Source organism: Aspergillus steynii (genome assembly GCF_002849105.1).
Source record: "Aspergillus steynii IBT 23096 chromosome Unknown P170scaffold_11, whole genome shotgun sequence".
NCBI lineage: Eukaryota > Fungi > Ascomycota > Eurotiomycetes > Eurotiales > Aspergillaceae > Aspergillus > Aspergillus steynii.
The window spans coordinates 986,451-1,009,959 of NW_020194408.1; the positions used below are offsets into that span (position 1 = coordinate 986,451).

General features: G+C 48.1%; 9 protein-coding genes and 1 non-coding gene across 10 annotated transcripts; 6 read left to right on the top strand and 4 right to left on the bottom strand.

Annotated features, from left to right (window-relative positions):
- Window positions 1-187: 187 nt before the first annotated feature.
- Window positions 188-1,277, bottom strand: P170DRAFT_481326 (DUF1996 domain-containing protein; the record flags this gene model as incomplete). Its single annotated transcript, XM_024853859.1, has 3 exons — window positions 188-647; window positions 704-980; window positions 1,040-1,277. 3 exons carry the CDS (start codon window positions 1,275-1,277, stop codon window positions 188-190), a joined length of 975 nt encoding a protein of 324 aa, XP_024698681.1.
- Window positions 1,278-4,331: 3,054 nt separating this feature from the next.
- P170DRAFT_431325 (uncharacterized protein) lies at window positions 4,332-4,774 on the bottom strand (the record flags this gene model as incomplete). The annotated part of the gene is made up of 3 exons (XM_024848026.1): window positions 4,332-4,367; window positions 4,429-4,523; window positions 4,591-4,774. The coding sequence occupies 3 exons, from the start codon at window positions 4,772-4,774 to the stop codon at window positions 4,332-4,334; spliced, it is 315 nt and encodes a 104-aa protein (XP_024698682.1).
- Window positions 4,775-5,336: 562 nt separating this feature from the next.
- P170DRAFT_431326 (uncharacterized protein) lies at window positions 5,337-7,472 on the bottom strand (the record flags this gene model as incomplete). Its single annotated transcript, XM_024848027.1, has 7 exons — window positions 5,337-5,496; window positions 5,561-5,800; window positions 5,859-6,021; window positions 6,145-6,197; window positions 6,250-6,364; window positions 6,420-6,594; window positions 6,870-7,472. The coding sequence occupies 7 exons, from the start codon at window positions 7,470-7,472 to the stop codon at window positions 5,337-5,339; spliced, it is 1,509 nt and encodes a 502-aa protein (XP_024698683.1).
- A 2,341-nt stretch (window positions 7,473-9,813) lies between these two features.
- On the top strand, window positions 9,814-10,852 carry P170DRAFT_370380 (aquaporin; the record flags this gene model as incomplete). Its single annotated transcript, XM_024844951.1, has 3 exons — window positions 9,814-10,125; window positions 10,170-10,470; window positions 10,521-10,852. The coding sequence occupies 3 exons, from the start codon at window positions 9,814-9,816 to the stop codon at window positions 10,850-10,852; spliced, it is 945 nt and encodes a 314-aa protein (XP_024698684.1).
- Window positions 10,853-11,124: 272 nt separating this feature from the next.
- P170DRAFT_441796 (uncharacterized protein) lies at window positions 11,125-13,095 on the top strand. Its single transcript, XM_024850400.1, has one exon. The coding sequence runs from the start codon at window positions 11,183-11,185 to the stop codon at window positions 12,917-12,919; it is 1,737 nt and encodes a 578-aa protein (XP_024698685.1). The 5' UTR covers window positions 11,125-11,182; the 3' UTR covers window positions 12,920-13,095.
- A 734-nt stretch (window positions 13,096-13,829) lies between these two features.
- Window positions 13,830-15,078, top strand: P170DRAFT_451406 (putative aminotransferase, classes I and II family; the record flags this gene model as incomplete). Its single annotated transcript, XM_024851180.1, has 3 exons — window positions 13,830-13,850; window positions 13,880-14,093; window positions 14,153-15,078. The coding sequence occupies 3 exons, from the start codon at window positions 13,830-13,832 to the stop codon at window positions 15,076-15,078; spliced, it is 1,161 nt and encodes a 386-aa protein (XP_024698686.1).
- Window positions 15,079-16,073: 995 nt separating this feature from the next.
- Window positions 16,074-18,272, top strand: P170DRAFT_451407 (arginine permease; the record flags this gene model as incomplete). The annotated part of the gene is made up of 5 exons (XM_024851181.1): window positions 16,074-16,115; window positions 16,471-16,858; window positions 17,006-17,149; window positions 17,197-17,660; window positions 17,721-18,272. The coding sequence occupies 5 exons, from the start codon at window positions 16,074-16,076 to the stop codon at window positions 18,270-18,272; spliced, it is 1,590 nt and encodes a 529-aa protein (XP_024698687.1).
- Window positions 18,273-19,326: 1,054 nt separating this feature from the next.
- Window positions 19,327-21,332, top strand: P170DRAFT_514614 (putative aspartate transaminase; the record flags this gene model as incomplete). The annotated part of the gene is made up of 4 exons (XM_024855226.1): window positions 19,327-19,500; window positions 19,571-19,702; window positions 19,767-20,690; window positions 21,087-21,332. The coding sequence occupies 4 exons, from the start codon at window positions 19,327-19,329 to the stop codon at window positions 21,249-21,251; spliced, it is 1,395 nt and encodes a 464-aa protein (XP_024698688.1). The 3' UTR covers window positions 21,252-21,332.
- Window positions 21,333-22,261: 929 nt separating this feature from the next.
- Window positions 22,262-22,677, top strand: P170DRAFT_481335 (uncharacterized protein; the record flags this gene model as incomplete). The annotated part of the gene is made up of 2 exons (XM_024853860.1): window positions 22,262-22,404; window positions 22,443-22,677. 2 exons carry the CDS (start codon window positions 22,262-22,264, stop codon window positions 22,675-22,677), a joined length of 378 nt encoding a protein of 125 aa, XP_024698689.1.
- Window positions 22,678-23,103: 426 nt separating this feature from the next.
- Window positions 23,104-23,174, bottom strand: P170DRAFT_t216. The gene has a single exon. It is a non-coding gene; the product is annotated as a tRNA-Gly (tRNA).
- Between the last annotated feature and the right edge of the window lie 335 nt (window positions 23,175-23,509).

Here is a 23,509-nt window from a genome sequence, read left to right on the forward strand (position 1 = left end):
CTTTATAATTTAATAGTTATTAGTACATAGTGATATCAAGATAACCAAGGGCCTATGAACGAAAGACAGACCACGTTCATGTCAATGAACACACCCATTCCTGGCACAGTATGAAAGGAATAACCAGTCCTTCCTACCGCATATCAAGAAAGCTGCAACAGCCCCTGACCCAAATCAACGCAGACTTTTAGAAATGGGTACGTCCAAAGCGAGGCTTGTGGCTACGCTTGCGGGTCATGCCCATCATCTCACGGCTCTTGTCGTAGTCGCTGGTTCCGTGGTCAGGGTCGGCATCCTGGGCGTTCTCGGCACCGCAAACGGAACCGGCATCGGCATTTCCCTTGGGGCCGTTGATGGCGACAAAGTTGCGGTTCGATTCAGCGCCAACCATGTTCTGGGCAGCCTCGGGTACCCATCCGTTGATGAAGTCGCCGTGCGAGCAGTACGACGAGCCACAGGCAAGCTCGAAGGGGGCCTCACCAGACCAGCCGTCGGGGAGCAGGGAGCGGAGGTCGTAGCGAATGGAGAATCGCAAGCGAGGGATGCGAGACATGCCCTGGGGGCACCAGTTGCTGTCCTGGTATCCCTCGTTCACGCGAGGGTTGCCGGAGTACGCGGACTCGAGAGTATCGGGGTTAACGCAGTCCCTAGAGACGAAAAAGATCAGTTATTTGGTCGATGGTTCCGCAGATGGACTACTTACCGGAAAAGGAGCAGAGTCTGCAAGTGGGTAGAGCAGGTCTGGGTAGGGAACGCGGCCTCGTCCTTGTCCTCGGCCTCGTCACCTTCGCAGAACCATTGGATGCCGGCGTTGGCGTCGACGTCGTCCTGAGACTGAGCGCCAGCATTACCAGCAAGGTCGGTGTAGTCCTGGGGGATAGGGATTTCGGCCTTGTCCAGGTCAATGTAGTAGGCGCTGAATCGGTTCACGGTGACAGGAGTGCGGGTGCCGTCCTTGACAAGGTAGAGAGTAGGAACCCCTAGTGCTATATTAGTTTCTGAAGACCCATAGACAAACACAAGTAGTAGAAGTACTCACAGTAGGTGGAGAAGTCATTGGGGTTCGCGGTCGAGGAGCATCCCTGCTGAAGCTCAGCCGAGGTGGTGGTGTTCACAGTGACAGCATCGGAACCGAAGAAGCTGTGCATGTGCGACTTGTACTCTCCGGGAACCACAAGAGGATCAATATTCTTGTACATGAACAGGTCAGAAGTAGTGACAGTATAGGCCTGGGCCATGCCTGCCGCCAGGGCAGACGAGAGAATGAAAGAACGCATATTGATTAAAGAAAAGATAAAGAATGAATGGAAGTGCCGATCACGAGAATCAAGAAATGATGGGCAAACCCATAACTCTTTATAGGCCCTTCCAAGCGCTTAGCACGCATAGGCAAGAGACGAAGGGTTTACGCCGTTTCTTTTTTCGGCGGTTGAGAGTCATGGATCAATTAGTTCGAAACCGTTTGTAACGCCGGCACAGACGCTCTGTGGGTCCTATCCTGCCAAAAGGGGGTCCTATGAGCCCCGAATATTAAAGGCTATTCTTATCAGCAGCCCTGCAAGCTGCCATCTCCGTGGCCCTAGCTTTACTGGGTCTGACCCACGTGTGATGGGCTGCCATCATCCTGCTTTTGGACTACTCCGTGCACTGTCGTATGAATATTGAATAGTCTCCAAGTCGTTTTGAGACAACTTGACACGAGCAATGGGTCGACAATACCCGATTTGATCAAAGGGTGGGTTCAAGCTATTCTACTCTCGTGCTCTTTAGTGTTCCGTAGCGTGTCCGCAGAGTTCAGATCCTGCTTTCTATCAATGACAGCCTTCCATGCGATTATTAGAGCTCCTGCTAGGCCAAACTCCCATAGAGCAAAGTATTTCAATGCAGGCTTTGTTTTTCCCTCTGTTTTCAGCTTATCCACCCCAGCGTTAGGGGTTAAGTGACAAGTCCCTTTGCCAAGCCCCTGAGCGTTTCACATCGGCGGTGGTTGCCGCAGATGATAGACCATTGAAATTAAGAGGGCAGAGGCATAAAGCTAACTTATCCTGTATAAGCCCCTTATCATCTTCGCGCCCAGGATCTATTCCGAACTGTGGGCCAAGCTCCGATACTCCAAGGGCACAGAACAGGCTGGACAGCTTCGCATTTGGCACGTGACCCAGGGAACCCTGGTTTACGGGAGACCGACACTTGATGACTTGGTAGCACGACGAGCAATCAATACATTCCCCAGCGCATGAGTCTTGATTCTTAACCTGACATCATTGGGCTACGTTAAAGTATATCGCTTCCAAGTCATGGGAGTGCAGATAAAAAGTTTTTGAGTGCATCCGAGCTACGGAGATCCTCGGTCAATTGGACCCACCCCTGTTTCGGACCCATTCTTCCATGACCACTCCGGAGTAGAGCATCTCCGCGCATCAAGACCATCGGAGCTGTTAGAAACATAAAAAAGATTTAAATATGTCATATTAATGAAACTTTTACAAGGTACTCGGACTAAATAAATTCAGAAATATGTGTAAGGAGACATGGTATACCCGTGCAGATTCGAGCAGAAGAAGTCCGGTATTCATTTATATATCTAGGGTGAGCCGGCGGATGTCAACTCAACGTCACTACAATTGACCAGCACGGTCGTCCACATTGCCTTATTTCACCTATAATAAACTGACAATCTCTCCTATCAGGACGGGGAGGACTGGGATTAGACCGTCGGAACAATTATAGGATTGCTAGTGTTATACCACGGTTAGTTGAGTAGGTGCAACAGCGATATTACTAATCTAAAGGATTCCGTTTGCTAAGGAGTATAAATAGACCTCGACACAACCCGCGGTTTACCCGTTTTGGGTTACCCAAAACCCGCCAAGAATGGGTTTTGGGTCTCTCACGAAAACCCGCGGGTTGGGTTTCGGGTCTATACTTTAACCCGTGGGTTTTTCTTGGGTACCCGTGGGTTCATAAACAGTGCCAACATGGTATATTATGTACATAAATAGATAAATAATCAGTTGATTATCGTTTAGGCCTTCCTAATTAGGTGATTTATACACTTTTATGTAGTTTTGGGTTCTTGGCGGTTTACCCACGGGTTACCTAAAAAAGCCCACGGGTTGACGGGTAATGGGTATGGGTCCTGCCTGACCTTCTACCCGACCCGTGGGTTTGGGTCCTAATCTTGGACCCATGACGGGTTTTGTCGAGGTCTAAGTATAAACCGTTAGGTTAGGAGAAACAGCTTATGCCAAGTGGCTTTGTCTATCGTGAATCTGTTTCTGTGTCGTGAAGATGATCTGACGATATCCTTAGAAATAATGAATGAGGTGATTGAATTCCTCAGCGTCCCTGGCATAAATCCAGCAGCTATACATAGTGGATCATGTTATGAGCTAACCTATAATAGGAAGGTGACAGGGCAATGGAGAGCGATGGTCCAACATGATCTTAAACTATTCCCTGGTTACTCTGTGCAATATAAACTTGACCACGGCAGTTCCACTTAGACAAAGAAAGCCGGGTCTGTGCCCTACAGAATCAAGACATAACCGGCTATAAATAGTATGCTACCGTTAGTTACATCTAGTCTCAATCATTTTTTCTCTCGATGTTCTCCGGCAAAACCTCGGACCTTGGCCCCATGGATTGCAGGGTTAGTTTAGTTAGTCGATCACGTCAAACAAACTATCGGAGAGGATAGTACTTCATCACAATAGCTATCTGTAGTACTTCTGCCCTAGGCAGTCCTCCAGGGTCTACGCGCACATTCGCAGAAATTCTACGGATATCCTCAATATTCCCGAGGCTCAAATAATCTTGTACAACTAACTCAGAGAAAACTATTTCGGATTTATTCCAACCATTTCACTTCACTAGATCCGGCACCACTTCATCGCAGTCCATTGACCCTGAATCCGACCTTTGAACAGGTTGATTGCGCATTTCCAGAATCAGCCTTGAATATCATCATGGATACCCGTTGAATGTCAAATATAACTGTTTAGCACGAACAGCAGGACTTAAGCTTGAAAGACGACCAACCCGGGGTCTTCTACCAGCTTCCCGATCGGGGCAACCAAGCGCTCATCACGTGGGATTTACCAGCGTCATGCTCAAAATTTATAGAACAAAAACAATTGGACAAAGTCTCAAGAGCCAAATATTCATACATTACAGTGAGTGATACACACTTATTTAACATGATGAATATATCTAACAAAGCCCACGTGGTCCGCAAGTTGCGCCTCTGAGCTGAAGCTTCATTCATATGCCAGGTTGAAATCAACTCGAAGCCGCCGAATCAGCTCCAAACAGTACATAGCACTGACGCTCTAAATATCGTGGCAGTTGAATGTCAAATCCTCGGCCTAAACGTGACAATACTTAGTATCAAGATTCCTCCAGAACAGCAATTTATAGGAAGCTTACCAGCTCTCCCACTGGAACAAATGGCAAGCAGCACTGGACCGTGTCCTCCGCAGCATCGCAGATATCGAAATCAAACTCATCGTCGATAGGGGTGCCTGAGGAATTCCCTCATTGTCAGTGATTGCGCAATGAATAAGCCAGCTCCACTCAGTGTGCACTTACCGTTGCCACAGATGTTACCCTCGTCCTCGCTGTCAACGCCATAATCGGCGAGGATTTCGTTCGGCAGAACCGAGTAGGGTGTAACCCCCGCGCAGCATTTCAAAGCTCCGCCGTCGCAGACAGGCAGCTCCTGGGCCAGAGCCAGCGAGGCGAGAGGAAGAAGAATGGCAAGGAAGGACTTCATTTTGCTTGGGATTTCGCAATTGTTGCTTGTGATGATGACTTGGGTTTTGCGGGGGCTCTGAGCTTGTTTAAATGCTCGAACTCCCCTTGGATGTAAGGAGGTGCTTGTATCTGGGGTGATAGCCTAGCATATTCTTGGTCCCTTGCTTGGCATTCCTTAAACTGGGTGATTTGTTTGCCATTGGTGCTTGGGCGGTATCGATCTGCGTTTGCTTGTGTTTGCTTGCGCTTATTTTATTTCGAACTGCGCTGTCAAGGGATGGGGCTGGGAAGCTGAACAGCTTGGCAAAAACAATCTTGAATCCAGACATTGTAAACCTATAATTTAACTCAGGACTCTTAATAGTTATGTATATCGTTTGAAAGGAATGACAACTTGTTACACTGAGACATTAATAATACTTCGTTCCAGGCCCGAGTGGAAGTCTATCTGGATATGTATTATGAAAATTTCGACCCTAGGTCAGCTTAAACTAACAAACGACGATGTAAAAATGTTGTAAAACGTTAAGCTACCCAGCATACTCTTCCCTACCCCTTTTAACAGAATTCAACGCAGAATCTTAATCGAGCGCCTCCTTCGGCTCCGAGATCGTTTCAACAGGGATATGAACAACACCCGCAGAGCGGATGCTGTTATCGTAAATATCTTCGAGTGCGCCGATGTCGCTAGGGTTAAAAAAGGCGCTTGTGTTACCCATCTGGCTCCAGGTATTGACGGCACTATTGCGTCGTCAGCATCACAATATCCAAATATCACATCATGCTGTGGAACACAAGGACTTACCCAACCACCAAGTCCGTAAGGGTAACGCCTCCCCAGCTAGTTCCATCCAGTGCATCAATGCCTGGAAGGGTGCGTACGTCTGGATCGCGGCAGAACTGACCACCCTGGCTATTGGACTGGCAAGACCGGTCTAGGCTGACGACGTCGGCCAGATAGTAATGGTTGTCGTTGTGGCAGACGTATGCCTTCTTGGCCATGCTTGATGATATATATGCGGATGATGACTGCGAGTCAATAACACTGTTGAAGGTTAGCCATTAGCGCGTGCTAATTACGCAGGGATGCGTTATTGAATTACACAGCATTATGTGTCTTGGGAGACAAGGACCAGGTCATGGGAATGAGCAGGCCGAATATGGCTTTCTCGGTGAGCTTGGCGATCTCTTTGTCGCCGGGCACGTCGAAGGCGTTTTCCAGTAGTTTGCCATCGGTCATCAGAGCGTGTAAGGTATCGATGCTTTCTGACGTCCCATTGAAAAGTTTTTTCGTTCATGCCGTCGACAGTGTCATACCATAATTGGATAATAGCTGTAGATACGATTAGCCAGTGGCTCATAAGTGGCTCCAGGTCTGATGCTGCATACTGTCCAGTCTCCTTTCCAGCGTATTCTCAACCCCGAGTTCCAGGGGTGTAGAGCTGGAACAACATTAGCCATGCAAACTCGACATGAGGTTTGTGCCAAGCTTACTCCGTAGCAATAACATCCTTGATTACGGTGACACCGTTTGCTACCAATGAATTGGTGGTGTCCTTCAAGTTTCTCAACTGAAGAGAGCTATCATAGAACTGAATTCTTTCGAGCGCTACCGGATCGTTAGTGCGTTTTCAAACATCAATCCCTTGGTCTCGGAAACATACCGCGGCTGAAGAGAGGACTGGTAAATAGAGCAAATCCGAGACCTAGGAAGTCCATGACTAGATTATCCGCCAGGGTCGAAGAAGGGAAGCCCGCAAAAGTCTCTGTCAGGTCTCCAATCTGATTCGTCACGGAGGCTTGAACTCTGGTAAGTGCCGTGTGTGGATTCCAGAAGAACTGTGGATGTGTTAGGTAAGGGAGTACAGAATAAACACAGGCAAAACATACATTGTGGATAGAAGCGTATCCATTTAGAATAAATTATCCTGCCGGATGATTGACTTGGCCACATTCCTCGAAGTCATCGCATCCAACACTGTCTGACATCTTGCTACAGTCCATGTGTTCAGATCCATATACAAGGTTACTGATCTGTTTCTCGTTAGCTGGACTCCACAATCACAGTAACCAATACTGTAGGATAAATCGAAAAAAAGCGAAAGAAAACACACCTCATTTGAATAATTCAGTCCTCCTTCGTGCGGATAACTCAACCAGTATTTATTAAGATCCGTCCACGCAGATTCAGTGAAGAGCGTATTCCAGCGGGTCAATACTTCAATCGATGCATTCTCAACTGTATACCATGTGCAATCGATGTTACGCCATAGTAAGGGCCCGTTACTGTCGAACACTGTGCCCTTGCACGAGCTACCCTTACAGGGCGTTTCTTCAGCATCGGCGGTCTTGGTGCTGCTGGCGTCCTCGAGACCGATGACCTGGTAATTCGAGTTGTAGATGAGGCTGGGGCATCCGGAGTCGACACACAACCCACCGGTGGCGGATTTAACCACAGTTCCGGATGGATCGAGGACTTTGATTATTTGTGCGCCGGTGACCTTGTTGGCGCTGTGTCCGCGATTGAGTCCTGCGTGTAGTGTGTAGGTGTGGTCTTCTTCGCCCTCGATGACCAAGGTCCAACCGGTCCTGGCATCAGGGCTCAGCATAACCGACCACCAAACATCATCCACTCCTTTTTCAAACCCTTTGTAGAGCTTCTCTGCTGCTTCGTATGGACATTCCACTGAATCCACCATGATTGTCTTATACCACATGGCGCCCGTCACCTCTCCAGGGGGGGTTTCATCTCGGTAGGTTTCTTCCCGGTCTTGTAGGCATCAATGAATGATGCTAGCAGGGGTTGCCAGGCGGTATGAGGCTAGAATTCTTGGTTTGCGTAAAACCACGGCTGGGTGTCGTTGTTTTGCTCAACCCACAGATTTCCAATATAGTGGCTCTCGGGACCATCGTTCTGTGCTTGTCAGTACTATGACATACCAACGTTCAGTATTGAGGTTTTCTGGATTTCAGAGTTTATGGCTCTACGGCCGTTTTAAGGAAGATTTACACCTACATCTCGGTATGTCAATCACCCCACGAGAAAACACATTTTTCATGTCAATTACCACGCTGTGAGGTTTACTAGATAATTATGTAAGGCGTGAATAACCTGTAGGGAGTGAAGATTTTCAAGAGAAAGAACAAGTCAAGATCTAGCAGCGAGTCCCTCAACTCAGACACGGCAAAACTTGAACCATTGGACGGCACCAAATGTCGATCTTCTACCGTTGTGAACAAACTCATGCCGCCAAGGAATGCTGAGCAGACCATGCGACAAGATACCCTTTTCGAAAAGCGGATCATTCGCTAAGGCAACCAGGATGTTAACGCTTAGCCCTAACTGGGGCTTTGGTAGCTTGAGTAAAAAGACACGGTATTTCAATAACAATCTAACTGGATCTATACTTACCACTGGAACAATGTCTAAGCGTTTATGGTGATGGTTTCAGATTTTCCAGGATTTGGACAGCGAGGAGTTGGGCTGTTCCAATTAACCAACACTCACTGAAGACAAGAAGGATCTACCTGGTCTGTACGTTATTATGATGATGTTGATATCACCATTATATTTGAGTTCCAAATCAGACGAGATCACATAACTATAAGTGCAAATCAACAACAGTATTCCCCGGATTGTTCCCGAAGAAACGGTTGAATGACGTATGTAATTCCCATTTACATAGAAAATGGTGAGAAATCAAAATCGTTCTACTCCGTACTGCGTCGGCCATCTGTCTTGGGCCGGAACCACACCGACCGCAATGCCCACAGCGGCCGCCGGTGAAATTTACTTTCTTTCACCTTGGGGCTACTTTAACTTGTCAAGTCTACTTTATTTGGCTGGAACTTTAGGTGCGATGGAAGTATAATTACTGTTTGCTTTCATTCTTCTTACTGTTTCGGTCCTTGCTTATTTAATATTCTAATGCTCTTTAGTGAATTAAGATAATCTAGTACATTATCGTCCCAGACTTGACCATGACGACGAGATGAAACCAGATGAACCCCGCACGAGTACGGAGTAATGAGAAGAAATTTCCGATGGTCATCGTGGAAATGACTTCATTGTCTTGCACGGCCCAGTCCGTTTCATCCTACTGGCTCGGTGGCAACACGGGTACCTGACGATGGGGATTTTCTACCGAATAGACGAGTCTCAGAGTGACCTCTGCGGGATTCAGTCCAAGGGGAAGGATCAAATGATTACGATGGTCTGGACACATGGCTTGGAAGTCACGAGTCAGTTGCCCATGGCTCGGCGATATTCTGTAACAGGGCTTTCCATAGACCGGATCCCCACGGACCACTGGATCGTGAGAATCCTTCTCCCTTAATACACAAGGGGCACCAGTGCACCCTTGCACGAACCCATGCCAAGTGTAGAACTGAACAACGGAGAACAAGAAGTTCGATAGGTTGCGACTGCTTTAATTCACCATGTATTATTGCACTATGACTAGATTCAAAGCCCGTTGGGGTAAGAATATAAACGGAGTACGCTATCCGCTTTGCAGTACCATGGAAGCGCCACCTGGTTCCATAGTTTGAGATATCCACCTCCACGTTGTGGGTTTCGAACCACTTGTTGAGATTCATGCAACTAAGCATATGGAATTACATCACAGCTCTCAACGCCTCTTTATAACGGCTGTCAGTCCTAGAACCTTCCATGTTTATTCCATGACTGTCCTATCTCATACTATAGCATATCCCCTACATATTGCAGCTGAACAAAAGCTGTATGCCATATTGGCATCAGCCACCCTATATCGATCCCATAATCCTTGATCCTGTTTACCTGCTCTTCTCTTTTCCCCCAACATCCGACTAGTCGTACAGCAACATCCACCAACAGGATCAATGGCCTTCCGTCAGCCTTCTGCCAAAGCCTCAACAAGTCGCGATGTCGACCAACAAGCCCCAGCCATGACCAAACAGGACACAAGCACTGTCTACCCCAGACCACCAGGACCAAGCATTGTGTCAGCCCGGTATGACTACCAGGACAGCTCCAGCTACCACGATCGCCACCGCGATGTTGCCCAAGACGATAAGATGAAGTACTTGGGTCACAAACGAGGCCCTTCTGTCCCCGTGGTGACCTCCGCCCAGCACCAGCTGCCCATGCTACATCTACAGGATACCATGCGCAACCACCTCACCGTGATGCTTGGCGAATTCGTCGGAACATTTCTGTTTCTTTTCTTCGCCTTTGCAGGAACCCAGGTCTCCAATACCCCCAAGCCGGTCGAGGGCGCCCTACCTAATACTGCCAATCTTCTCTACGGTTCATTATCCTTCAGCTTCTCACTCATGGTGAATGTATGGGCCTTTTATCGCGTCACAGGAGGAATGTTCAACCCTGCAGTATGTTTTCATCGCGAATCAGCGAGATCCAGCTAACGAAGTAGGTCACCCTGGCCCTATGCGTTGTTGGGGGCATGTCGCCTCTCCGTGGTGTACTTGTCTCTGTTGCTCAGCTTCTCGCGGGCATTGTCTCGGCGGGTGTCGTGAGCGCCCTATTCCCTGGGGAGTTGAATGTAACGACGCGACTAGGTGGCGGGACATCTATCTCGCAGGGGCTATTTATTGAAATGTTCCTCACAGCTCAGCTGGTCTTTATTGTTATCATGCTGGCGGTGGTTAAGCATAAGTCAACATACCTGGCGCCGGTCGGGATCGGACTGGCCTTTCTTATAACCCAGATGACCGGTATGTCCTCATGATTGTTGGATGTCTAGGTGTGGTAACTTACTTGCTAGGCGACTATTACACCGGTGGCTCGCTGAATCCCGCTCGCTCACTCGGTCCGGATGTAGTCAACCGGGAATTCGCCAGCTACCACTATATTTATTGGCTTGGACCGCTGATGGGGTCGCTACTGGCGTGCGGATTCTTCACCTTACTGAGGAAGTTTGAGTATGAGACAGCTAACCCGGGACAAGACTTTAATGAGTGGGAAGCTAAGATGGGGTCAGGGTCGTGGGATGAGGCGATGGGACGGCCTTCATCGGCGGGTTCGACGACTCTGCGGCCGTTTTCGCCGCGTGAAAATGGCAAGAGTAGCGTGCAGCATGGAGACCAGGCAGTTTAAATGGAGTGTCAAGACTATCTGCGTGATGTTTGCTGACTGGCATCGGGTGTTCGTGGTTGGGCCTTTGGTAGATATGCTGTAATTTGATCGTGGAATTCGGGGATCGCGACGAGGTTGAAGAGGGGCAGAAAGCATTCGGCGTCTTCGGTCTTTGACAAACCGGAGTTGCCACTTTTCTCCGTCTCCACCGATTTAGTCCTTCTATGGCGCCATTGCCAACCTGGAGCTATTTAAAACCTCGCCGTTGGCACATCTAACCCGCCAAATCACTCGAATTTCTTACCCTGATTCATCATATCATCATATTCACTTTTGGCTACCGGTATCAGCATGACTCGAGGAGCGTTCACCCCTGTCTCGGCCAGCGCCGAATATTATAACCTGGGCTCATTTAGGCATCCTATTACGACAGCCAGCCCCGACGCCCAGGTTTGGTTCAATCGTGGCCTTATCTGGGTCTACTCTTTCAATCATGTGGAGGGTGCATATTGTTTTGAACAAGCGATCGCCCACGATCCCGAATGTGCGATGGCCTATTGGGGTCTGGCATATGCCGTTGGTCCGAATTACAACAAGCCATGGGAAAGATTCGACCAAGGTGACCTTCACACGTGTGTCCAGCGTGGCTATGACGCCTCACAGCAAGCAAAAAAATACGCCGTCAACGCAACTCCCCTGGAACAAGCCCTGGTCCAAGGGATCCAACATCGATTCCCGACCAACCATCCTGCGAAGGATTATGCAGCCCTGAACAAGGGCTATGCCGACGCCATGAAGCCAGTATACGAAAGGTTTGGCCACGACCTTGATGTAGCGACTATTTATGCAGACGCATTGATGAACGTGACCCCCTGGGCCTTATGGGATTTGTTCACCAGCCAGCCAAACCCTCAAGCTCCCACCATGGAGGTCAAAGCGGTGCTGGAGAAAGCACTTACGCAGGTGGAAGATGGCGCATATCTTAATCCCGGATTGCTCCACCTGTACATCCACTTTATCGAAATGTCACCTACTCCGGAGCTGGGAATCAACGTTGCCGATAGTCTACGTGATCTCGTTCCCGACGCCGGCCATATCAACCACATGCCAACGCATTTGGACATCCTGATCGGTGACTGGCGGCGCTCTGTTGCCTCAAACCATAAGGCAACTCTTGCGGATGATAAGTATTTTCACAAGCAAGGGGCTGTGAATTTCTATACTTTCTACAGAATGCATGACTACCACTCCTTGGTCTACGCGGCTATGTTCGCGGGTCAATCCAGGGTTGCCCTTGACGCGGTCACCCGCATGGAATCCACTGTGCCCGAGGAAGTGCTTCGCATTGAGTCCCCACCTATGGTGGACTGGCTGGAGCAGTTCATGCCCATTCGTCTACACGTTATGGTACGTTTTGGTATGTGGGAAGAGCTCAAGCAAAAGGAGCTACCCCATGATCAATCACTGTACGCCGGTACTACTGCCACCACTCATTATGCTAGAGGCATTGCATTTGCCGCCACTGGGGACGTGCCGTCAGCCCGAAAAGAGCAAGAGCTCTTCAAGCAAGCATGGGCCCGGGTTCCCGAGACCCGTCGCGCATATAACGGCAAGGTTGTCGACGTGCTTAAGGTCGCCGAAGCTATGCTAGAAGGAGAAATCGAATATCGCTGCGCCAACTACACACAGGCCTTTGATGCCCTGCGTCGCGCCATTGACCTCGAGGACAAATTGCCATACAGTGAGCCGTGGTCGTGGATGCAGCCTGTTCGCCACGCCTACGCTGCTTTACTGATGGAGCAAGGCCGCTTGGAAGAAGCTGCAAAGACATATCGTGCTGACTTGGGCTTAAATAAGTCTGTTATCAGACCTCGCCGACATCCGAACAACGTCTGGTCTCTCCAGGGATATCACGAGTGTTTGATTCGTCTAGGAAAAACAGACGAGGCTGCAATGATTGAGCAACCGGTTAAACTTGCCCTTGCCGTAGCAGATATCCCGATCAAGGCATCCTGCTTTTGTCGTTTGGATACCTCCCAGGCACCTGAGATCATCGGCGGATGCTCTTCGAATGCCAAATGCTGTTGATACGATTGGCCTTCTTCTGTCTGTGCTTGGCGTTCAGAAATGGTTCAACACTTTTCTAGATGGCTCATAACATAGATTTATCTCCGCATCACTTCACGTTTTACGCTCATGACGTATGTTATATATGACAGCACAAAATTGGCGTCCTGTTCTTTCATAGTGCAATATATAGAAACTGATATCTTATTTCCTATATCATTGATTCTTTTTCTCCCTTCTATTTAGTTTCTATTTAGTGACTTTCTCTAACTAATCTATGAGGAACCCATATTCTTCCTTCCTTTTTTTTTTTGACTAATGACTCCCCGACGGGGAGATTATATTGAACACTTAACCTAAGCTTTACTCCAGATTCAGCGATGCTACACAGAGCGAAAATCGGGTTGTCACGCTGGTACTCTGGTGGGCATGGACCGTGACTGACCAACGCTGGATTGAATGCTACCAGACAGATGCGATAAAGAGATCAAGTTCAGTAAAACGGCCCGGGAATTTTTGCTGCTTATCGACGAAAGTCTCCGGCCAGCCAATCGGGAATGCAGATCAAACACCGAGAGCTCCACATGGCTGTTTCAGTTCCCATCCTCGGTATCCATGGATCCACGGATATAGATCGGTGTATGGTAAATAAGTAATCCTGGGCTTTCATTTCCTTTGCGGGGAACGCTAAGAGTCTACATCGGTCAATCGGATCTTTGCTCGCGATTGGGAATACTTTGCTTTGCCATTTATTGTCGGAAACCTGTGCTAGACTCCAAACACGTTATATATAAAGGAATAGTGTTACACCCCGAAATCAAAATGCGATACAGGGTTTCTAAACACTGTTTGTTTCTCTTGAAGTCATTGTTTAAATTATCTGAGATAGCTACGTGATTTCTATTCATTTCCTGTCATATATCACTGCACAATGGGCTCTATCGTTGACCCCGTCTCTTGCCCCTGTGAGTATACTCGCAGCGCGGCCAAGCCGCCTTTGAGCTGGGCTCGAAGCGCATTACCTGGGACATTATCAGCAATATATGGCAGCCGAAGACCAATCCGTCTGGATTTCTCTCCATCGGAATGGCAGAGAATACGCTTCTTCACGACACGCTTCTCAAATACATACGTGATAACTTCCGCCCTTCCGCCGAGCTTCTCACCTACAACAACGGCAGCATGGGATCCAATAGTCTCCGAAAGTCGGTCGCCCATTTTCTGAACAGACACATGAATCTCTTCGACCGGAAGAACCGCACCATGTTTTGATGGCAAACGGGTGCTTCTCCGCAATCGAGCAGCTGAGCTGGACATTCCTCAAGCCAGGCGAGGCGGTACTTCTTGGCCAGCCGTACTACAGTACACGTATCGCATATTTGACGCTGCGGCCCGAGGCAGTGGTGGTGCCGGTCGAAATGGGAATTATCGATACCTTAAGCCCAGAAGCCGTTGGCGAATATGAGAAAGCAGCTATGAGATTCGAGGAACGCACAGGGAAGAGAGTGCGAGCTGTTATGCTTTCCAACCCGCACAATCCCCTGGGCCGATGCTTACCCCACGCGACAATTGACGGGTTGATGAGTCTCTGCCAGGCACGGAAGATGCATTTGATCAGCGATGAGATTTATGTGTTATCCGTGTGGCACAATCGAGTTGATCGCGGCCCCTCTTCTGTTCCCTTCGAGTCTGTTCTATCAATAGACACGATAGATCTTATTGACCCCAGTGTTGTGCATGTGCTGTGGGGAATGAGTAAGGATTTTGGTGCCAATGGCCTTCGAGTCGGTGCTATTATCTCGCAGTCAAGTCCTGCGCTGCATACCGCACAGAAGTGCCTTTCTTTGTACTCTTTCGTTTCTGGATTGTCGGATCAGATCACTGCGTCTATTTTCCAGAACGATGCCGTCACGGATAGGTATATTAAGTCGAACCAGACGAAGCTCTCTGAATGCCACGAGTTCATCACTCAGTTGCTGGACAAGCATGGTATTGAGTACTCGCACGGCTGCAATGCCGGATTTTTCGTGTGGGTGAATCTTGGCCAGAAGTACCGCGAAGCTCACCCGGGAGAGGACGACGAGAGCCTGACGTTCACTGACATTATTCTTCAAAGGTTACTCGACAACAGGGTATACTCAGCTCATGGAACGGCTTATGGATCAGAGCATCCGGGGTAGTTTCGGTTGGTGCTTGCGCATCCAACCCCGTGGTTGGAAAAAGCAATGTCTCGCATTGTCCAGGCTCTACGATGAAGGTTGCAACTTGGCTTTCTCCGTACTTATACCTGCTTCCTTTTGCTATACCTGTGTGCTTGTTGTAGACTTACATGCTGTTGGAAGTTCTGCATGGTGCTTGTCAGAAACGAGATCCATAATGAGTGTGATATTTTACTTTTCTTAACCATCGAGGCCTCGAGAGAGCTAACAGTGCTTAAGACGAAATCAATTTCACCTTTCAGTAATCATGACTTCTCGAAGATATTGTGTGTTACATGACTGTGGGAATTCATGGGGAAAGAAACAAAGCGTGGCTCGGAGATCGCCGATGCAGAGAGCCGGGATGGCTGGGCGTTGACTCTGAAATCAAGAGTTACTATGGGCTGGGAGCTTTTGTATGTAATAGAGTCATTCTTAGTCTAAACCGCCAGTTTCCAAAGCAGTTTCGGCCACTATCGAACTGCGTTGCGCTCTCTAGTTCCTCTTCACGCAACGCTGGTTAGAACTAGTACCCGTGGGCAAATAACTTGATCTTCTCTTTTCTTCCCAGGAGCAGGTATAGATATCAATTGCATTAGAAAACTCTTGTTTTCGCGGGATATTCACACGATATCGTCACTAGACTCATATCCAAAGACATGACGTGCAAGGAGGAATTCATTGACGCGTTCTCGATAACTAACTGTATGCCATTGATATGCACATGGCCTAGAATATAACACACACATCTCGGAAGCTTCTCTCATTGGTTCCAATCCGATGAAAAAAAGTAACAGGTCTGCTTGTAAAACCGACATTTGACATTATCTTTGGGCATATGTCTACCTCCAGCTAGACCCACGGGACTACCAGCGGACGGGTCCTTTCATGATCAATGGCCGAGTCCTATCAGGGCAAATGCCGAAGCGCAAGAGAAAATCATCATATCTCGGGTGAGCTTTTAGGAGCGGGGTGTCATGAAGGATGGGCCGTATTTCAAACGTCGTTTTCCTATCGATGTAAGCCAAGGCGAAACAATGATATCCGATTGGACTCTCCACATTTGCGGGGAGGAATGATCAACCTCCTGGGATATCTGGGCCCGAGTGATCTTGCCTTGGTCATATCCGTATCGCGGTTTGTCTTCCTTTTCGTATTGTATTGCTAGCAGATATTGGCTTAGGGCTTCTTATAGAGGCTTCCGCCACCAGATAAATCTATGCTTGAGCGTAAGGCGTTTCGCCTTTTGTAGGAAAAGATGATATAAAGGCCTTGATGCTCTCAGCTAATTCTTTCTGTCAATAAGAACAATCTTGTCTCCTTTCCATTTCTACCCAAATCCATTCCCATCTGCTTAACAGAATGGAGCCATAGCAAGCAAGTGTCAAAGGAAATGAGGATCCGGTTGGGCACATTCCAAAAGACAGCAACTTTGCTGACCTCGAGAACGTGTTATCAAAGTCAGTGGGCGAAGAGGTAGACCATGGAGCTGACACGGGGCTTCATCGCTCCCTCGGGACACGCCATCTTACCATGATTGCGCTCGGGTCTGCGATTGGAATGGGCATGTGGCTGGGAAGTGGCACATCTCTCGTAAAGGGAGGACCAGCTAGCCTATTCCTTGGGTTCTTGGTTGCCAGTTCCATGATTTGGGCTGTTAGCCAGTCCATTGGTGAGATGGCCGTCGTCTACCCGCTTCCATCCGCGTTCGTGCAATGGTCTACTATCTTCATCAGTCCGGCGGCCGGGTTTGCCTTGGGGTGTAGGTATTGGTTTTCTTATTGGATAACAATTGCGAATGAGCTTTAGGTATGCCCCAAATACACCCCCCAAAAAAAGGATATGCTGTACTGACTCATTCTTAACTTGCAGGGTGTTGTGACTATCCTAAATTATTGAACTAATGAAGTGCCCAAAGCAGCATGGATCTCAACTTTCTGGGTGGTCATTATATTGATAAATGTTTGGGTTGTGAGATTCTTCGCAGAGGTAGATGTATCCTCATCCACTGTGAAATTTGGCTGGATGCTCATTGCTATCTTCGCATTGCTAGGTGAGTGTCCTAACCCACGCAGCCGTTATAATGCTAAGAATAAACAGTCATCACGGCCGGAGGTGCACCACAGGGAGAGGCAATTGGGTTTCGATATTGGAACACGGAACCATGTATCAATCACTTCAAAGGGTTCATTACTGTCATCCCAACCTGCGTGTTTGCAATGGCTAGCTCCGAAAACGCTACATTGGTAGCTACAGAAGTTGCGAACCCTCGACGATCTGTTCCAAAGGCCATTGGGTCTATCTGGCTCCGCCTGGGCGTTTTCTATATCTTGGGTAGTCTCATGGTCACTTTGACCGTGGACCCTAGCAATCCAGATCTGTTTGGTGGGTCTGGAAGCAATGCCTCCCCTTTTGTGATTGCTTTCAAGAACGCTGGTCTGCCGGTAATGGCTCACATTACTAATGCCGTGATATTTGTCTCCGTTATTTCCACCGGCAGCATATCTGGATATGGAGGCTCTCGCATGATGATGGGATTGGCCCATGTCCGAATGAACCACCGGGTACGTCGACCCACGCATGATGGTTGACTACAAGATCCACTTCTAACAGGCCCTTTGTAGGTATTTGCAAGAGCAGATAAAATGGGCCGACCTTGGGCGGGATACATTGCTACTATCGGGATTGGCGGCGCGCTCGCGTATCTCAACGTGTCAAATACCGGAGCCGAGGTCTTTACCTGGCTGTCAAATCTGGTCTCACTTCTCACGCTTTTCGGGCGGGGAATGATCTGTCTTTCCCATTTACGCTTCCGCTATACCTGGAAGCTCCAGGGTCGCGATGAAGCCAACCTGCCGTGGAAGACGTGGGCATATCCGTACGCCACGTGGTGGGGACTCATATGGCGCATTGCACTAATTGGCGTGGAGTTTTATCTTAGTGTTTGGCCTCTGAATGAGACGCCATCTGCAAAGAATTTCTTTGCAAATTATATCAGCGTCGTTGCTGTTGTGGTTATCTGGATCGGTGCCCACCTATGGTACCGTTGCCCGTTGTGGGTTGATGCAAGCACGATCAATAGCGATGAATTCCGGCGATTTTACTCGGATCATTGCCATGAACACACTACGCCGAGAAGATCTTTCGTGCAGAAACTGAAGATTGCTTTTGAGTAGAGTAGTACTTTCCGTTGATGTTATTTTGCTATGGCCATTCACATATAATAGTCTAGGTGCGCTCTGTCGTCGTCTTATAATCCAAATGGTCTGTGAGGTAGAGAGTACAAGATCTGAATGAGCTAGGTGACACTTTTAGCAATATCTAAAGAGATCCTCTTGCATAAAACTCGTAACAACATTTGACTACGAGCATATAAACCTTCTCCCATATTGTCAATTTTTTGAGCGTAAGGTTCATGATCAAAGCGTATTTTTCTTGCCTTTTAAAATTTGAAGCTCGGAAGCTTAGCTCAAATAGGAAATAAAAATATACTTCTCATAGCTGAGCTGAAGAGAGATCCCGTCATACGGCAGTCTTCTCATCAATCGGCTTCCGCGAACAGGTGGTGGACAAAGAGTGTACGATTCTCGGCGCTTCAATATTAAACAGGGGTGTTTTGATTTCTGCTCCAGAGCCGGGATCGTAGTTTTTGATTTAAGTAAGTCAACTAGTTTGAAGATTTACCCTAGAGTATGATCAAGTGGACCCGCATTTTTTGGCGGCGACAACATTCGATTTCTGTCTCACTATCACTAACACTCTTAGTCTTTTACTCCGGAGATCTTTACAATTGTAGAAGGGCATCTAGTTAACAAGGTATCGGGATTAATCACAAAATAGAGGCAAATCTGTATTCAGGTACTGAGGGATGGTATCAGATACCTCATTATACTCTAATACCAGACTACCTTAGATATCAGAAAGAAAAGGAAAGATGATATAGAAGGCAGTTTCAAGAGACTTTAGGGACCCAAAGACCCGAATAAGGAAGGTTACAGAACTGATCTAATGTTAGAACTGCTCTCGCGGTGCCAGAAGATTATTCTTTCGTATCTAAATGCTAGGGTGATTGTCGGCCGATAGACCCACTAAATCCCAACTCCCCGCCAACTGCGCCCTGTAATTGACTAATTGACACATCCATAAAAACTGCAGAGTGCCAGCATCTGCCCTGCAATTGACACATCCATCAAAAATTGCAGAGTGCGAGCATTTGTCCCAGCTATCAAGATGAACGGAGATGAATCAACCCCGCGCTTCAACCCTCAAGGGATTCCGGCTGCACCCATTGACCCTCTATACAGCCTGGTGAGCGCATACGAAGCGGACACGTCAGCCAACAAGGTAGATCTAGGAGTTGGCGCCTACCGAGACGAAAATGCGAAGCCCTGGATCCTCCCGGTTGTGAGAAAAGTAGTTACACCGTTGTATGCTGCCATGGCATTGAGATCGCGAGTTTGCTGACGAACTGCAGGCAACGGAGATTTATAATAAAGACACCACCCAGGATCATGAATACATTCCTATCGCCGGGCTTCCAGAATTTAACTGTGCGGCCCAGAGTCTGATCCTTGGGGCAGACTCCATCGCGATCAAGGAGAAGCGAGTATGCTGTCCCTTGCTTCACGGAGTCCAGTGTTTGAATCTTGGCTCACGAATATCAATCTCAGGTTTGCTCTTTTCAAGCGATCTCTGGCACCGGGGCTTTACATCTCGGAGGGCTCCTTATATCAAAATTCACGCCCCGACCTAGCCCTCTCGTTTATATTTCCTCTCCTTCATGGCCAATTCATGACCAGCTTTTCGCCACGGTCGGCCTCCCTGTGAAGCACTATCCTTATTTCCGCAAAGACACCAAAACCTTTGACTCCAAGGGTATGAGAGACGCCTTGAACAGTGCTCCGAACGGAAGCATTGTCGTCCTGCATGCCTGCGCTCATAACCCGACGGGCGTGGACCCAACGGAGGACGAGTGGAAGGAGATAGCACAGGTTATGAAAGCCAGGGATCTCTTCCCTTTCTTCGACTGTGCCTATCAAGGCTTTGCGACCGGGTATCTTTCGCAGGATAACTTTGCCATTCGACACTTCGTCGACCAAGGGTTCCAGCTAGCCATTGCTCAGTCCTTCGCCAAGAACCTTGGTCTCTATGGCCAGCGAGTCGGCGCTTTCCACTTCGTCACTGCGCCTGGTGTTGATGCCCAATCGACGACACAGCATGTTGCCTCTCAACTCTCTGTTCTGCAACGCTCGGAAATCTCAAGTCCTCCGATCTTTGGTGCTCAGATTGCATCTGTTATTTTGAATGACCCGCAGCTGTTTGCCGAATGGGAAGAGGATTTGCTCACCATGTCTGGCCGGATCAAGAAAATGAGAAAGTGCCTCAAGGAAGAGTTAGATTGCTTGGAGACTCCTGGAACATGGGACCATATTGTCAACCAGATTGGCATGTTCAGCTTTACGGGGTTAACGCATGATCAGGTGCTGGAGCTGCGAGAGAAATGGCATGTCTATATGGCCGAAACCGGTCGAATCAGTGTAGCTGGCCTGAACGATAAGAATGTTGCGTATTTCGCGCGCGCGGTTGATGATGTGGTTAGGCGTATGGGATGAGCAGGAAGAGAGCCGGTGAAAATATGGTTTACTTTTTGCCTTTCACTTTGTTGTGCCCATCGCCAATTGAATAAACATGCATTGAGCGTATGAAGTGTTACTTTTGGATAAATACCACCACTAGGAGTACTGCAGCAGACGAAAGGGATGTATATGCAATCCACTTCCATATATTCAGAGACATGCTTTTTTGAGCCTTATTCTCGTACTTTTCTACCAGACCAATTTGTGCATTATCCAATATCTACGGAGAATATGCGCATACCGAGCACGTGGCCGGACATCGCAGGAGCTGCGAAGTCTCCGGCGGGAAATTACTATATGATCCAGTGGCAAAGGTATGTTAAGTTTCTCAATCTTTCATCATCAACCTGAAAGACGCACGCCAACATGGACAAGCAAAGCAAAATCGTCATTATCGGAGCTGGGATCTTCGGTCTTTCCACGGCCTACCAGCTTGCATCTGAGGGCTACCGGAATTTGGTTGTCCTCGACCGACACATGCCTCCTGTTAGAAAACTATCCGCGCTCTTTACTACGTGATGCCCATATTCTCAGGTCCCCGACGGATCAAGCTCAACGACGGGGAGAAAAAGGGTAAATGAACAAAGTGAAATAGCAGAGAGAGATGTTTATCGCACTTATGATTAAAAAAAGAAAAGCAAAAACATACAACAGCCGGGATTCGCTGGTGGTCACCCACCCAACTACTAACCGGCCGGCGTGAGGCTTAAGTACGGCTGAGCGGACGGGAAGCCCTGTTCTCCTCACCCTGTGGTCGTATGTACTCGACATATAAAAGGAATGGGATATATAGGACTGTAAATAGAGAAAATAACCCATGAATCGAATGATTCAGACCCGACGTAGGCCAATCAGGAAGTGGCATTTGCGGCGACGAGCTCAGACTAATGCCTCAGGCTGACAGTCATGCTGCCTGAGGCTTCCACTTCGTACTTTGTCATGTGGTCTGGATCCTTTCTCCCTCTCGCTGGGGAGAAGTTGACTCTTCCCCTCTCCTCCGTTTCAGAATGACGAGCCCCCGAGTCATGGCCTGCAGCTTCCACTGCGGAGAAGCTCGATTGCTGCAGGTTATATTAGAGTTACATGCAAAGGGAACTTGATCCCTGTTGGCTGACGCACAGAAGAGGGGATACACCTCAGTCCCCATCACTCTGCCTCTCGTTGCTTTTTCTGGACTGATTGATCGACACTAGATTGAGGGTCTGGAATCTCAGCTGGATCATCTTCCTGGTCTCAGCCAGCCACCAGCAAGATCATCCACGCCATCCCCGCTGTCATCCTAGCAATGGATCAGACATGTTGTCGTCATTATATGCAGGTATAGATTGTTTCCCTCACTCGCCATCAATATGGCTCCGTGGACCATGAGGAGCCATAGACTTGGAGGTGAACCGAGAGGTATAAAGCGAGCAACAACTTCTTCTTCCATTCTCAATCATTTTCATCCTTCAAACAAACAAGAGATCTTAGTCCAAGAATATCCCTTAAACAAGCTACTCTAGCCGCCTTGAACCACTTGCAGCGATACAATGTCCGACGACATGGAGCAGGTTTTCGCCGAGGCCGTGAAAGCAACTAAAGCCCTCACGAAGCTACCTTATGTCGACTATGCCCACCGACTGCACAGCAAGGTCCGGGGGGACTTCCAGACCCATGACCAAGCCCTGCAAGCGTATGTGGTTACATTAGGGTTTTGCCCACCCCCGCAAGGCTGGGCACTTTGTCTACGTACTACGAATATGACCTCAAGGTGGCGGGTCCCAAAGCCACATCCACCAAGCTCCAGGAACTTGTTGTCAAGGCGGGCGGGTATGTCGAGTCAATCTGGACAGCCAAGGTCAACAATAAGGGTGACTCGGATGACAGCTCCGTCAGTTGGATTGAGATTGTCGAGAATGGGCTAAACGATCGATGCCAGGTGCAGTTTGCGTTGCACCGGGTTTAGTCTTTTCTTTTTCTCTTTTTTTCACTATTTCCACCTATCTTCTTTTCTACCTTCATAAATCTATGGTTATACGTACTGAACATTCGAAAGTAGTGGGTTATATGGGTAACAAGTTCAATGGATAGGAACTGCAAACATGCCTGCAGATAGCTTCCGTGCTATATTATAATTCTAAAGCTTCGTATTAACTAACTTCATAGGATATAATAAGAAAGGCTAGAAAGATTAATGAAGGAAATGATTCTTATGTCTGTTTCTCATGTGGGAGAGTAGAATGCTACCCCTTACTACAAGGACCGCTTAACTATGTTATCAGCTACCATACTTTCAAAGCATGCCACTATCCCAGTCAATGAGTGGGTCGCGGCAGGGCTAAATGAAGCAGTAAACAACATACAGGTGTTGGAAAAAGAAAAAAAAAAAGAATGCATCATCCGTGAATCGAACACGGGCCTCGTCGATGGCAACGACGAATTCTACCACTAGACCAATGATGCTGGAGATAAAATAAACCTATCCTAAAGTGATACATCATGATCACGTTCAGAATTCAGGATAAAAGCAAGCCTCAGGATACGGTGGGAGACGGGTCCATAGCCACAGGACTACTGACAGGAGTAAACATAAGGCAGGGTGTGTCATCAACATTCCTAGTCACAGGACCCATCTAATTGAAACTATTCAAGATACTCCGAATGATAATATGGTCGTCTGATCGGTTACGGTCCGAACCCTTTTCCTCCGCATGATATCCCGGGTCAATCAGAGCGATTTGGGACCAACCCCTGACCCTTATCACTAGTATTGCAGTAATATTTACGGTGAGAATTGA